General features: G+C 37.0%; 1 protein-coding gene across 1 annotated transcript in view; it reads left to right on the top strand.

The window, feature by feature from the left end:
* LOC123563837 (uncharacterized) overlaps window positions 1-15,632 on the top strand; it is a 57,057-nt gene that overhangs the window by 24,574 nt on the left and 16,851 nt on the right. Inside the window, exons 6-9 of the mRNA XM_053519793.1 lie at window positions 3,169-3,323; window positions 3,741-3,910; window positions 9,250-9,385; window positions 13,566-13,711. Of these exons, the coding sequence (XP_053375768.1) occupies window positions 3,169-3,323; window positions 3,741-3,910; window positions 9,250-9,385; window positions 13,566-13,711 (607 nt within the window). The remainder of the gene's footprint in view (window positions 1-3,168; window positions 3,324-3,740; window positions 3,911-9,249; window positions 9,386-13,565; window positions 13,712-15,632) is intronic.

Genomic DNA, 15,632 nt, shown 5'->3' with positions numbered 1-15,632 from the left:
CTCAAGGTCAAGGTCACAACTTAAGAGTCGAAGGTTTGAGCCTTCCATTTGGTGTCCACTCTGTATCTCCTTAACCCCTTGAAGGATTTTCATCAAACTTGGGTCAAATGATCACCTCATCAAGAACTCATGAGTCAGCCATGTCAACTCAAGGTCAAGGTCACAACTGAAGGTCAAAGGTTTCAGCTCTGTATCTCCTAAACCCCTTGAAGGATTTTCATGAAACTTTGGTCAAATGATCACCTCATCAAGACGTTGTGCAGAATTCATGAGTCAGCCATGTCAGTTCAAGGTCAAGGTCACAGCTAAAATCAAAGGTTTACCCTTTCACTATCCATAGCAGTGGCGGGGGATTTAGCTGTCTTTCAGACTGCCTTGTTTTGTAAGAGTTGTCTCCCTTTTTAGCTTTACAAATTAATAGGTAGAGCTATTGCACTCACCCATTTGTTGATGTGGGCGTCTCTATTTATGTTGAGTTTTATACGTAAGCTGTTATATTGGTATCCTCTAATGGGGACATATTAAACTGTCAAACACTTGCTCAGAATGATGATCTGACAGTTGCCATAACTCAATTTTGCATATTTTCAAAGTTATGCCCCCTTTTTCGTCCAACTAGTTTTTGTATGCCATCTGGTGTCACGGTACATGTATTCACTTACTTGAATGGATTGATACTTCGGCAAATCACATGCTTGCCTATTGTGGTGATAAGACATGCTATATGTTAATTCCGTATTAAAGCCTATTTCATCCCATGCCTTTTTCAAAGGAAAAAGGAGAACATGGAAATCAGCTGTGTCCTTCTGTCTGTCTTTTATGTGGCTTATATGAACAGTAGACAGAACAAAGGAGTAGCCACAAAACTACTGTACTGTGCATCCATGTGTCATATTTTGTGTCTGGTCCATAACTGCCATCCATGAAAGGATTTAGAATTGACATTGTGGCACAAATGTTCCCCATAATGAGACGTGTAGCGTGCAAGACTTAGGTAATTTAGCAAATAGACAATTATGTTATAAACTGTTTGACAAGAGTTTTGGGCAACTAGGTCTAGGTCCATTTATTATGCCCTCCTTCGAAGAAGGAGGGGTATATTGTTTTGCAGATGAAGGTCGGTCTGTAGGTCGGTCGGTCGGTCGGAATGTAGACCAATCCGTTTCCGGATGATAACTCAAGAACACTTGGGCCTAGGATCATGAAAGTTGATAGGGAGGTTGGTTATGGCCAGCAGATGACCCCTATTGATTTTGAGGTCAGTATGTTAAAGGTCAAGGTCACAGTGACCCTGAACAATAAAACGGTTTCCGGATAACTCAAGAACGCTTAGGCCTAGGGTCACGAAAGTTGATAGGGAGGTTGGTCATGACCAGCAGATGACCCCTATTGATTTTGAGTTCAGTATGTCAAAGGTCAAGGTCACAGTGACCAGGAACAGTAAAATGGTTTCCAGGCAATAATTCAAGAAAGCTTGGGCCTAGTGTCAGGAAAATTGATAGTTAGGTTGGCCATGACCAGCAGATGACCCCTATTGATTTTGAGGTCATTAGGTCAAAGGTCAAGGTCGCATTGGCCAGGAACAGTTAAACGGTTTCTGATCTTCTTGTCCAAAACCATAGGGCCTAGGGCTTTAATATTTGGTATGTTGCAAAATCTAGTGATCCTCTACCAAGATTGTTCAGATTATTTCCCTGGGGTCAAATATGGCCCCACCCTGGGGGTCACATGGTTTATATATACTTATATAGGAAAAACACTTTGAAAAACCTCTTGTCCAAAACCACAGGGCCTAGGGCTTTGATATTTTGTATATGACATCATCTAGTGGTCCTCTACTTAGATTGTTCAAATTATTCCCCTAGGGTCAAATATGGCTCCGCCCTGGGGGTCACATGGTTTACATAGACTTACATAGGGAAAAACTTTGAAAATCTTCTTGTCCAAACCACAAAGACTATGGCTTTGATATTTTGTAATGTAGCATCATTTAGTGGTTCTCTACCAAGTTTGTTCAAATTATCCCTCTAGGGTCAAATATGGCCCCGCCCCAGGGGTCATATGGTTCATATAGACTTATATAGGGAAAAACTTAGAATCTTCATGTCCATAACTTACATCAATTAAATTTGGACCACATGTATAGTTTTGAGTGGCAAGATGAACCTTGACATGAGTTGACCTTGATCTTGACCTAGTGACCTACTTTCACATTTCTGTAGCTACAGCCTTCAAATTTGGACCACATGCTTAGGTTTGTGTACCAAAAAAAACTTTGACCTTGTTATTGACCAAGTGACCTACTTTCACATTTTGGAAGGTACAGGCTTCAAATTTGGATCACATGCATAGTTTTTTGTTCCAAAATAAAATTTGACCTTGATTTTGACCTAGTGACCTACTTTCACATTTCTCAAGCTACAGCCTTCAAATTTGAACCACAAGCATAGTTTTGTGTACTGAAATGAACTTTGCCTTGAGATTGACCTGGTGACCTACTTTCACATTTCTGAAGGTACAGGCTTCAAATTTGGACCACTTGCATAGTTTTGTGTTCCGAAATAAAATTTGACCTTGATTTTGACCTAGTGACCTACTTTCACATTTCTCAAGCTACAGCCTTCAAATTTTAACCGCCTGCATATTTTTGTGTTCTGAATTGAAATTTGACATTGATTTTTACCCATTACCTACTTTCACATTTCTCAAGCTACAGCCTCCAAATTTGAAGCACATGCATAGTTGTACCAAAATGAACTTTGACCTTGAAATTGATCTAGTAACCTGCTTTCACATTTCTCAAGCCACAGCTTTCAAATTTGGACCACATACACATTGTTTTGTACCGAAATGAAATTTAACCATGATTTTGACCTTGAGCTAGTCTTGAAATTTGGAACATTCGAAAATGGCTCAGTGGATGGCGCCAAGATCACTCTGTAATCTCTTGTTAGGTTAATAGGTTAAAGGTCAAGGCCAGATTAAACCAGAATGGTAGAACTTTAATTTACAGTGAGCATATAATTTCTGTTCCTTGTGCAATTACTGAATGCATCAAGGGGGGCATTTCGTGTTCGACAAGCTCTTGTTGTTACTTATAGTTGATTTAAAAAAATACTGACTATATTTTTTAACTATTATTACTAAACATTGCATAAACCTCTCAAGGTCTCCAGATGAGAATGTGCCTATGGTGAGCGCAGAGGAAATCATTGAAGAGAAAACAGATGGTGAGGAGGAGGAAGCAGAGACAGAAGATGAATATGAGGAGATGTCCCAAAATGAAGATGCTTCAGAAACTGCCCCACTTAGTAGTGGGGAAAGTATGAATTACTTTCAATCATGTTATGAACAAAAAATGCCTTAGATTTGACATGTGCTCAGTTTTTTTTTTACCGCATACATCTAAAATAGCATTTCTGTGTCTTTGTTTTATTTGTGAGTTGGTTACTTGGTATATACTGAAAAGCTGGAAAGTGGAGAAAGATTTCATGTGATTTTAGTTTCTTGAGTCCTCTTTGAAAACCAGTATGTGATTACCCCTACATTTCAGATTAGTATTTCAAGTCAAATAATTTTACATTCTATTATTTTCCTCTTACATTTTTGGTGAAGAACTTGATTTACATTATTTCCCATTAGCAAGTTTTTGACAAAGAATTCTTGATTTTCAATGTTTTAAATTAATAAGACTTTTGAAAATGAAGGAATAAAGCTTTTGTTTTATTTGGTATTTCTAGAGCCGTACCCTCCAATGCCAAAGAGCATCTTAGCAAGGAAAGGCCGTCTTGGATTTGATATACAGGATTTGTCACCAGAGGCAAGTGATGATGAAGATTTCATAAAGACAAGAAAGAAAACAAATCCACTGGGCCGAGAGGGTAGAGAAGGAAATCTGGGCTGGGAACCAGTAAGTGAAAATTGGAAGTTGGTTGCAGCTTGCCAATAATTTTGTTTAATATCAGAGCAACAGATAAGCTGTGTATTTGTGTAAATACCCAATTAAATTTGAAAAATACACAATAGAATTTGCTTTTAATGAGTATCAATACTAATACGTAGAATCAAAATACTCCATTCTTATCCTGATGCATGCGTATGATGATATCGTTGTATATGTCCCGCAGATCAAGTAAAAATTTGTTTCCACTCCATAACATGTGTACTGAAGGATTTTCTTGCCACTGCAACGAAATGTTCCTCGTGACCAGACAATATGTCATTTGCATGACCCATGCTTGGTGGTCAAAGGTCAGTGTTGAAATCAAAGTAAAGATAGTTTTTGTTCCTTAGCTTCTAAATGCATTGAAGCATTTTTATAGACACTTGCACACATATTCCCCCTATAACTAGACGATGTGTTGCTTGTGTTGCTTGCATGATCTGTGCCCATCAATCATAGTTCAAAGTTACCATTGAAGGTCAAGTATAAAGCTTTCTGCTCCGTAACTTTTTATTGCATCAAAGGATTTATTTTATTACTACATGGAAATGTTCCTCTGGTCCTACTTGACTCAGTGGTGGACTTTTAAAGCCTAACTTTTAGTGCAGATTTGGTAGGTCTGTCCACAATTGCTCCAGTTTTCCAGCATACGACTCGAGTGTGGTTGACTAACACTGTTGCCAACAACCACAATGGATGAACACTAACAAAGTTTTCCACCAGTAGGGGACTGCTGTATTGCGAAAAGCAAGAATAACATGTAGACATTCCTATTTAGTTTGAATATAATCTGACGGTAGTACATATAAGAGTTAATGTTAGTAAATATGTATGTTTGGGGGCATTCAGAGTAGCCCCCCTCCGTCTGTCGTCCATCTGTCCGAATTTGTGTCGTGCATATCTGCTAAAGTATTTGACCCAATCATCAGGATTGTTATTCAGCATGTGAAGTTGCGCTCCTGGTATTTCAACTTGGATCTCACAGGAATATTATTCAGCATCTGAATTTGTGCACCCGAGTTGTTTTTTTATTTCACTCTACAAGACTGTGGCCCTTGATAGGAAATATGTCCTGTGTATCTCAAAATGTACTTGATCTAGAGTCATAAAACTTTAAAAGATTTTTATATAGCATGCGATGTTTTGCATCTTGTGTTCTGTTTGGGATTTCACTGAACCTGTCGTGAAACCTTATATAGTGACAGGAAGTGGGGGCACTTGTGTTCTATGGACACTCGTCTAGTTTTACCTACAAAATTGTAATTTTATGATCATTGAATATGTGCTAAAAGCTAAATTTAGAATCTGTTTTTGGACTGGGATTTGTCTGCAGAAAAACATTTTGGGGATGAAATGAGAAAATGAGCCTGAAACTGGCTCTTGGAGTGTTGCAGAAACCTATGAATAGGTGAAAATAGAATGTTATTGTTGGAGAGGTCTCAGAGATTTTCAGTTATGTAGCTGCTGTATACTGAATGTCTGCCTTCAAGATCGTGATTTTAAATTATACTATGCAGGTCTAATGACCTGAGCTTGACCTGTTTGATGGTTTTGCAGTTTTCTGTTTTATTTTGCTCAAACTCTAAATTAAGGTCTTCAGTTTCATTTCAAGGCCTGGCAGTGATTTTCAGAGTACTGGCAAGTATAGGTTAAATGAGATGTTATGATGTTCCTTTTGATTTTTTGTTCTCTTCAGGCCAAAATTAAAAATATGTTTGTTTGCTGTCTCCCTACCTACCCGCTTAAAATGCTATGCCCCATAATATATTTTTAAGTTGCGATGTGACAAGTGCTGCATATATTTCAAGTAAGCAAAATAATAAGTACCGGTAAGAAAGTTTAAATTGTATTATTTGATTTCATCCTTTTATACAACAAACACAGATTTGTCTTATTTTTACAGAAGAAATATTCTGTAAGAAATGATCTGGTAAAAGTATAATCCACCCCCCCCCCCCCCCCACTAAAAAAGACAAAATTGCCTACCTACCTACCTACCCAACCTTTAAAAGTAGGGTTGGGAGACAGCAAACAAAGACTTTTTTGAATGTGGCCTCAGTAATTATATCTTGTTGACCTTTTTGTTGGTTTACAAAGTGTTCTTCAAGTACTAGATTTTGTTATGCTTATGTTGTTTTTCTTTTTAGCTCGACTATTCGAAGAATAAGTAGAGCTATCCTACTCACCACGGCGTCGGCGTCACACCCTGGTTAAGTTTTTCGTACCAGTCCACATTTTGACAAAGTCTTTTGAGATAAAGCTTTGAAACTTTCAATACTTGTTTACCATCACCATGTCCAGTTATAGGCAAGAGTACATAACTCTGTCAAGCATTTTGACTGAATTATGGCCCCTTTTGACTTAGAAATCTTGGTTAAGTTTTTCGTACCAGTTCATATTTTGACAAAGTCTTTTGAGATAAAGCTTTGAAACTTTCAACACTTGTTTACCATCACCATGTCCAGTTATAGGCAAGAGTACATAACTCTGTCAAGCATTTTGACTGAATTATGGCCCCTTTTGACTTAGAAATCTTGGTTAAGTTTTTCGTACCAGTTCATATTTTGACAAAGTCTTTTGAGATAAAGCTTTGAAACTTTCAACACTTGTTTACCATCACCATGTCCAGTTGTAGGCAAGAGTACATAACTCCATCAAGCATTTTGACTGAATTATGGCCCCTTTTTGACTTAGAAATCTTGGTTAAGTTTTTCGTACCAGTCCACATTTTGACAAAGTCTTTTGAGATAAAGCTTTGAAACTTTCAACACTTGTTTACCATCACAATATCCAGTTGTAGGCAAGAGTACATAACTCCATCAAGCATTTTGACTGAATTATGGCCCCTTTTGACTTAGAAATCTTGGTTAAGTTTTTCGTACCAGTTTATATTTTGTGTAAAGTGTTTGACATATGGCTTTGAAACTTTTATATCTTGTTCAGTATAATAGTCTCTATCAATAGGCAAGAGTACGTAACTCTCTCCTCTTTTTTGGCTGAATTATGGCCCTTTTTGAACTTGGAAACTGGTTCTGTTTTGTATATGTCCATGTTTTGTCAAGACTATTTGACATATGTCTTTTAAACTTTAAACACTTGTTTATCATTATGATTTCCATCTCTAGGCAAGAGTACATAACTCTGACAACTATTTTGACTGAATTATGGCCCTTTTTGGACTTTCAAATTTGTTCAGTTTTTCTTACAAGTCAGCGTTTTGTCAAAACTATTTGAACTGTGGCTTTGAAACTTTTAACACTAGTTTATCAACATGATTTCCATCTGTAGGCAAGAGTACATAACTCTGTCAACTATTTTGACTGAATTATGGCCCCTTTTGGACTTGGAAATTAGTTAAATTTTTCATATAAGTCCATGTTTTGCCTAACATATAACTTAACATATTTGCCATCATGGTCACACATTGCCATTTAGTGCAAGATTAATCGAAATCCACAAATACAGGAACATTTTTTGTTTAATCCATTTTTTTGTTTAGTCTGAAAATCTATGGAAATATTTTGATCCCATTCTTCAATCAATTCTTCGAATAGTCGAGCGCGCTGTCATCCGACAGCTCTTGTTAGCTCACCTGTCACATAGTAACAAGGTGAGCTTTTGTGATCACCCTTCGTCCGTCGTCCATTGTCAGTCCATCCATCCGTCCGTCCGTAAACAATTTCTTGTCTGCACGATAGTGGTTTTATTTATGATTTTATTTTAACCAAACTTGCACACAACTTGTATCACCATAAGATCACGGTTCCTTTTTTGAACTGGCCAGATCCCATTATGGGTTTCAGAGTTACAGCCCCTGAAAGGGCCAAAATGAGCTATTTTGACCTTGTCTGCTCAATAGCAGCTTTATTTTTGATTTGAATTTTACCAAACTTGCACACAACTTGTATCACCATAAGATCTTGGTTCCTTTCTTGAACTGTCCAGATTCCATTATGGGTTTCAGAGTTATGGCCCCTGAAAGGGCCAGAATTAGCTATTTTGACCTTGTCTACACAACAGCAGCTTCATTTATGATTTGAATTTAATCAAACTGGCATAAAACTTGTGTCACCATAAGATCTTGGTTCCTTTCTTGAACCGTCAGGATCCCTTAATGGGTTTCAGAGTTACGGCCCCTGAAAGGGCCAGAATTAGCTATTTTGACCTTGTCTGCACAATAGAAGCTTCATTTATGATTTGATTTTAACCAAACTGGCACACAACTTGTATCACCACAAGATCTTGCTTCTTTTCTTGAACTGGCCAGATTCCTTCATGGGTTTGAGAGTTATGGCCCCTTTAAGGTCCAAAATTGGCTATTGTGGCTTTTGCAGCCTTATAAAGACTTCATTTTTGGTTTTATTTGATACAAACTTCCAAAATATCTTCAACAACAATAAATCTTGGATTCCATGACAAATCAGATCCAATCGTAGGTTCTAGAGTTGTTTTATATCTGATTACCTCCCCTGATTGTAATCAAAATGGATTTATATCAGTAAGTACTTACAGGACTTATTTGAACTTTCATTATTGTTATTAGTTGGACTGAGACAATCAGGGTAGATAACTATAGACTGATTTTATGTCAAATTACCTCCCTTTATTTTAAATTAAATGGATATATCTCCATAACTAATGAAGATACTGATCTGAAATTTCATTTATGTCAACAGATGTATTTGGCAGATCCTTCTTTTGTTCACTTACAATATTTTTTTTAATTACTTCCCTTTTACTTTACTATAAATAGCTTATTTTTAGTAACTTTTTTCTTATTGGCAGTAGGGAAAAATCGAGACCACTTTTCTGTGGTACAACATGGATGGTACTTCCAATTTTTAAGTGTATTTAGACATATCTATACCTTGTAAGAATTTTTTTTGTTTTTGGTTAAATTTCTTCCCTTTGTTGTTCCTGTCCTTTGGACTTAGATATTTTTTCTGAGGGCCTTCTTGTCCTCAAGTGCAATGATAACAGGTGAGCAATTTAGGGCCATCATGGCCCTCTTGTCTATTATATTTGTGCAAAAGAAATGTTGAGATCTTAAATGTTACTGTTACTTGTTGATGCAAATTTTAAATCCAGTTCAATTGAGGAGCAGTTACCTTAGTTATGTGCTGGACGGCATAAAATACTGAAAATAATCCTTTTATATATATAACGAAATATACAGTCATGTTCCATTCAAGCATTGACAGTTTTGACAACTCAAATTTTATAAAAATGTAATACTGTTATTTACAATTTTTGAGCTAATGCTTGTCAGTATGTTACTATTGAATGGCATATTTCTAATTTGACAGAAGTTGGCTTTGAAGTTTATCAAAGAACTGAAGGCACGGAAGAAAGATGAGAATATTCCCCTAAAATGTAAGATTTGCAAAGACAAGACTTTTACAGCTACAGCAACCCTCATGTATCACTACAGGAGTCATGCAGGTGAGTTTTAAATTATCTAATGAGATTGGTTTAAATGTTACTTAAGTCTTCCAGGGTAAGGAATAGTCATGTTGGTACAAAAATATAGCATTTGAGCCTAGGCCCCTTAAACTTGGTATGGAAATTGGCCCTGACTAGGTCAAAAGGGACTGTTACAAGAAAATGTTTATGCTGATGATATTTAATGTGTATGCCTATGTGCTCTATGTCAAAACTTGATCATATCATTTTGAGCAATGGTACTCAGGTGAGCGATACAGGGCCATCATGGCCCTCGTTTGGTAAAGTCTGGCTCTCTCCTTTTTTAGCTCACCTGTCACATAGTGACAAGGTGAGCTTTTGTGATCACCCTTTGTCCGTCGTCGTCCGTCCATTCGTCAACATTTCTTGTCTGAACGATAGTGGTTTCATTTATGATTTTATTTTAACCAAACTTGCACACAACTTGTATCACCATAAGATCTCGGTTCCTTCTTTGAACTGGCCAGATCCCATTATGGGTTCTAGAGTTATGGCCCCTGAAAGGGCCAAAATTAGCTATTTTGACCTTGTCTGCATAATAGCAGCTTTATTTTTGATTTGATTTTTACCAAACTGGCACACAACTTGTATCACCATAAGGTCTTGGTTCCTTTTTTTCAACTGGCCAGATTCCATTATAGGTTCCAGAGTTATGGCACCTGAAAGGGCCAAAATTAGCTATTTTGACCTTGTCTGCACAATAGCAGCTTCATTTATGATTTGATTTTAACCAAACTTGCACACAACTTGTATCACCATAAGATCTTGGTTCCTATCTTGAACTGGCAAGATTCCTTTATGGGTTCCAGAGTGATGGCCCCTGAAAGGGCCAGAATTAGCTATTTTGACCTTGTCTGCACAATAGCAACTTCATTTATGATTTGAATTTAATCAAACTTGCACAAAACTTGTGTCACCATAAGGTCTTGGTTCTTTTATCGAACCGGCAGGATCCCTTAATGGGTTCTAGAGTTATGGCCCCTGAAAGGGTCAAAATTAGCTATTTTGACCTTGTCTGCACAATAGCAGCTTCATTTATGACTTGATTTTAACCAAACTGGCACACAACTTGTATCACCACAAGATCTTGCTTCCTTCCTTGAACTGGCGAGATTCCATCATGGGTTCCAGAGTTATGGCCCCTTAAAGGTCCAGTATTTGCTATTTTGGCTTTTGCAGCCATATAGAGACTTCATTTATGGTTTTATTTGATACAAACTTTCAAAATATCTTCAACAACAATAAATCTTGGATTCCATGACAAATCAGATCTAATCGTAGGTTCCAGAGTTATTTTATATCTGATTACCTCCCCTGATTGTAATCAAAATGGATTTATATCAGTAAGTAGTTATAGGACTTATTTGAAATTTCATTATTGTCATTAGTTGGACTGAGCCAATCAGGGTAGATAACTATGGACTGATTTTATGTCAAATTACCTCCCTTTATTTCAAATTAAAATGGGTATATCTCCATAACTAATGAAGATACTGATCTGAAATTTCATTAATGTCAACAGATTTATTTGGCAGATCCTTCATTTGTTCACTTAAATAAATTTTTTTTTTTAATTACTTCCCTTTTACATTACTATAAATAGCTTAATTTTAGTAACTTTTTAGCTCATCTGTCACAAAGTGACAAGGTGAGCTTTTGTGATCGCGCGGTGTCCGTCTCCGTCGTGCATCCGTAAACTTTTGCTTGTGACCACTCTAGAGGTCACATTTTTCATGGGATCTTTATGAAAGTTGGTCAGACTGTTCACCTTGATGATATCTAGGTCAAGTTCGAAACTGGGTCACGTACCTTCAAAAACTAAGTCAGTAGGTCTAAAAATAGAAAAACCTTGTGACCTCTCTAGAGGCCATAATTTTAAATGGATCTTCATGAAAATTGGTCAAAATGTTCATCTTGATGATATCTAGGTCAGGTTCGAAACTGGGTCACGTGCAGTCAAAAACTAGGTCAGTAGGTCTAAAAATAGAAAAACCTTGTGACCTCTCTAGAGGCCATATATTTCACAAGATCTTCATGAAAGTTGGTCAGAACGTTCACCTTGATGATATCTAGGTAAAGTTCGAAACTGGGTCACGTGCCTTCAAAAACTAGGTCAGTAGGTCAAATAATAGAAAAACCTTGTGACCTCTCTAAAGGCCATATTTTTCATGGGATCTGTATGAAAGTTGGTCTGAATGTTCGTCTTGATGATATCTAGGTCAAGTTTGAACCTGGGTCACATGCGGTCAAAAACTAGGTCAGTAGGTCTAAAAATAGAAAAACCTCGTGACCTTTCTAGAGGCCATATATTTCACAAGATCTTCATGAAAATTGGTCAGAAGGTTCACCTTGATGATATCTAGGTCAAGTTCGAAACTGGGTCACATGCCGTCAAAAAATAGGTCAGTAGGTCAAATAATAGAAAAACCTTGTGACCTCTCTAATGGCCATATTTTTCATGGGATCTGTATGAAAGTTGGTTTGAATGTTCATCTTGATGATATCTTGGTCAAGTTCGAAACTGGGTCACGTGCGGTCAAAAACTAGGTCAGTAGGTCTAAAAATAGAAAAACCTTGTGACCTCTCTAGAGGCCATATATTTCACAAGATCTTCATGAAAATTTGTCAGAATGTTCACCTTGATGATATCTAGGTCAAGTTCGAAACTGGGTCACATGGCATCAAAAACTAGGTCAGTAGGTCAAATAATAGAAAAACCTTGTGACCTCTCTAGAGACCATATTTTCCATGGGATCTGTATGAAAGCTTGTCTGAATGTTCATCTTGATGATATCTAGGTCAAGTTTGAAAGTGGGTCACGTGCCTTCAAAAACTAGGTCAGTAGGTCAAATAATAGAGAAACCTCGTGACCTCTCTGAAGGCCATATTTTTCAATGGATCTTCATGAAATTTGGTCTGAATGTTCATCTTAATGATATCTAGGTCAAGTTCGCAACAGGGTCATGTGCAGTCAAAAACTAGGTCAGTAGGTGTAAAAATAGAAAAACCTTGTGACCTCTCTAGAGGCCATACTTGTGAATGGATCTCCATACAAATTGGTCAGAATGTTCACCTTGATGATATCTAGGTCAAGTTCGAAACTGGGTCACGTGCCTTCAAAAAGTAGGTCAGTAGGTCAAATAATGAAAAAACGTTGTGACCTCTCTAGAGGCCATATTTTTCATGGGATCTGTATGAAAGTTGGTCTGAATGTTTATTTTGATGATACCTAGGTCAAGTCTGAAACTGGGTCAACTGCGATCAAAAACTAGGTCAGTAGGTCTTGAAATAGAAAAACCTTGTGACCTCTCTAGAGGCCATACCCTTGAATGGATCTTCATGAAAATTGGTCAGAATGTTCACCTTGATGATATCTAGGTCAAGTTTGAAACTGGGTCACGTGCCTTAAAAAAACTAGGTCAATAGGTCAAATAATAGAAAAACCTTGTGACCTCTCTAGAGACCATATTTTTCAATGGATCTTCATGAAAATTGGTCAGAATTTTTATCTTGATAATATCTAGGTCAAGTTCAAAACTGGGTCACATTAGCTCAAAAACTAGGTCACTATGTCAAATAATAGAAAAAACGACGTCATACTCAAAACTGGATCATGTGGGAAGAGGTGAGCGATTCAGGACCATCATGGTCCTTTTGTTTATTATTGGTCGTAGGGAAAAACTGAGACCACTTTTCTGTGGTACAATATGGATGGTACCTCCAATTTTTAGGTGTATTTTGACATATCTGTACCTTGTAAGATTTTTTTTTTTTATTTTTGGCTAAATTTCTTCCCTTTGTTGTTACTGTCCTTTGGACTTAGATATTTTTTCTGAGGACCTTTTTGTCCTCAAGTGCAATGATAACAGGTGAGCGATATAGGGCCATCATGGCCCTCTTGTTTTTTACTGTACTTAAAAGTAAATTTTGAGTGTTTTGCTGCTGTTGTTCAGTACTTATTGTTAAACAGAAAGTTTGCTTTGTAACAATCATATACAGCTGATTTTTGCTTTGGTGTTTAGTTTGGAGAAAGGCTTCTGAAGTTCAGAAGGGACTTTTCCAAGGCAAACATATGAACAAAACTTTGGTACAATTTCACCTTTTGTGTGTGACAATGTGTGAATAATTAATTTGTTATTTTGACTGTTTTCATTTTCAGGGATCAAGCCATTTGTGTGCCTCATTTGTAACACAACATTTACACGTCAACACAGCCTTAACTATCACATGTTGATACACAACAATCAGAGCAGATTTACCTGCAAGGATTGTGGTAGAAAATTTAGACATCCTAGTCACTTTAAGGTGTGTATCTTGACAATTGTTCTTCATTACAGTTTTAACTATTTGCTTTTTGTTCCCTCTAAAAACAGCTGCTCACCCTTGGTATGTAGTGCACTGGGTTTTGAAGGGGTCTTATTTGTAGGGTTTAAGTCCCTTTGTTTATTTGTTAAAATTGATGTTGGGGTTTGACCTTTGGTTACATTTTTAGCTTGACTATATGAAGTATATTTAGAGTTATCCTACTAAAACTGGCATCTTAGACCCCATAGGTGTCCGATCCGCGTCCTCACCTTGGTAAAAGATTATATGCACTTTCTCTTAGTCTTTGTAATTACTTGATTGATTTGCTTCAGACTTACAATAGTGATTCCCCATCATTGCCCATATCAGATGACTCAAGAGTCATAACTTTTGCTCAAATATTGCATTAATTATGGCCCCTTTTTACTACAGTTCTGCTGCACTTTAACTGTTTTTAGCTCACCTGTCACATAGTGACAGGGTGAGCTTTTGTGATTGCCCTTCGTCCGTCCGTCGTCCATCCACAATTTCTTCTGAACAAGATAGAGACCACATTTTGCAAGCAATTTTGATCAGACTTGTACAAAACTTGTATTGGCATGATATCTCAGTTCCTTTCAAAAACTGGCCAGATCCCATCATGGGTTCTAGAGTTATTGCCCCTTAAAGGGCCAGAATTTGCTATTTTTGTGCGTCAACAATTTCTTGTCTGCGCGATAGTGGTTTCATTTATGAATTTATTTTAACCAAACTTACAACTTGTATCACCATAATAAGATCTTGGTTCGTTTCTTGAACTGACCAGATTCCATTACGGGTTCTAGAGTTATGGCCCCTGAATGGGCCAGAATTAGCTATTTTGACCTTGTCTGCACAATAGCAGCTTCATTTATGATTTGATTTTAACCAAACTTGCACACAACTTGTATCACTATAAGATCTTGGTTCCTTTCTTGAACTGGTGAGATTCCATTATCAGTGTTTTCCCTTGACTTTTGAAAATGAGGGTCATTGTGACCCCCAGTGTTTAACATCTGGGGGTCATTTCCAAATTTTGGGGGTCACACAGATAAACATTTAGTATTTTCATTTTTTAATAAAACTTTGTTTTACTTATACTAGTGATTATACAGATTGAAGTGTTACCTCATATTTGTCACAGAATAAAATTATAAAAACAGCTGATGTTTGACTTTTTATTTCTAAAATAGTACTTTAACCAGACAGACAGTTAAAGTAGACTAAAAAACAGGTGATCTAACTCAAACATATAACTTAATGCTGCTAATACTGTCATTGTCATTTTTCAGTTACTGTCAAATGATTTACTTTTTGGGAGCTTTAAGAACACCAAATGCCTGGGCAGCAGCAAGGAAGTCCGTTTCCGACCTTGGTGGCCCAACAAGTCTGATCATCAGAAGTCTGTTGAGACGTTCAGGATTAAGCCTGTTTCTTAACTTTGACTTTAATACATTTTGATGAGAAAAGCACTCACAGGGAGCACTTGACACTGGAATTACAATAGCTACAGATGCCAATTTAATGAAATCTGGGTACACCTCAGTGTAATCTCTAAGCAGCATTTCTGCATATTGCTCAAAATTGTGAATTTGCCTGTATGAACAAGTAAGATGTTTAAATTGCAAAAACTGTCCTCTGCACCTGTCAGTATCAATAAGATTGTCATAGAACTCACAAAGAGTGTCAAGGTTATCATTTGCAAAATTTGCTAGAGCACCATGTCCTTCAGGGTAGCGTTTTGGGTTAAAGATCATGTCAAAACACTCCAGTATATTCAGGTCATCTTGTGGAAACCTGGTTTCTAGATTTTCACAAAGCTGGTTAATGTATCTGTTTCTAATTCCAGTAAACCTTGCTCTCATAGTGTTATTATCAGTAACCTGAACACATTTATAGGTGG

This window comes from Mercenaria mercenaria, chromosome 1 (assembly GCF_021730395.1).
Source record: "Mercenaria mercenaria strain notata chromosome 1, MADL_Memer_1, whole genome shotgun sequence".
In the NCBI taxonomy this organism is placed as follows: domain Eukaryota; kingdom Metazoa; phylum Mollusca; class Bivalvia; order Venerida; family Veneridae; genus Mercenaria; species Mercenaria mercenaria.
This window is presented reverse-complemented; position numbering and strand designations above follow the sequence as displayed.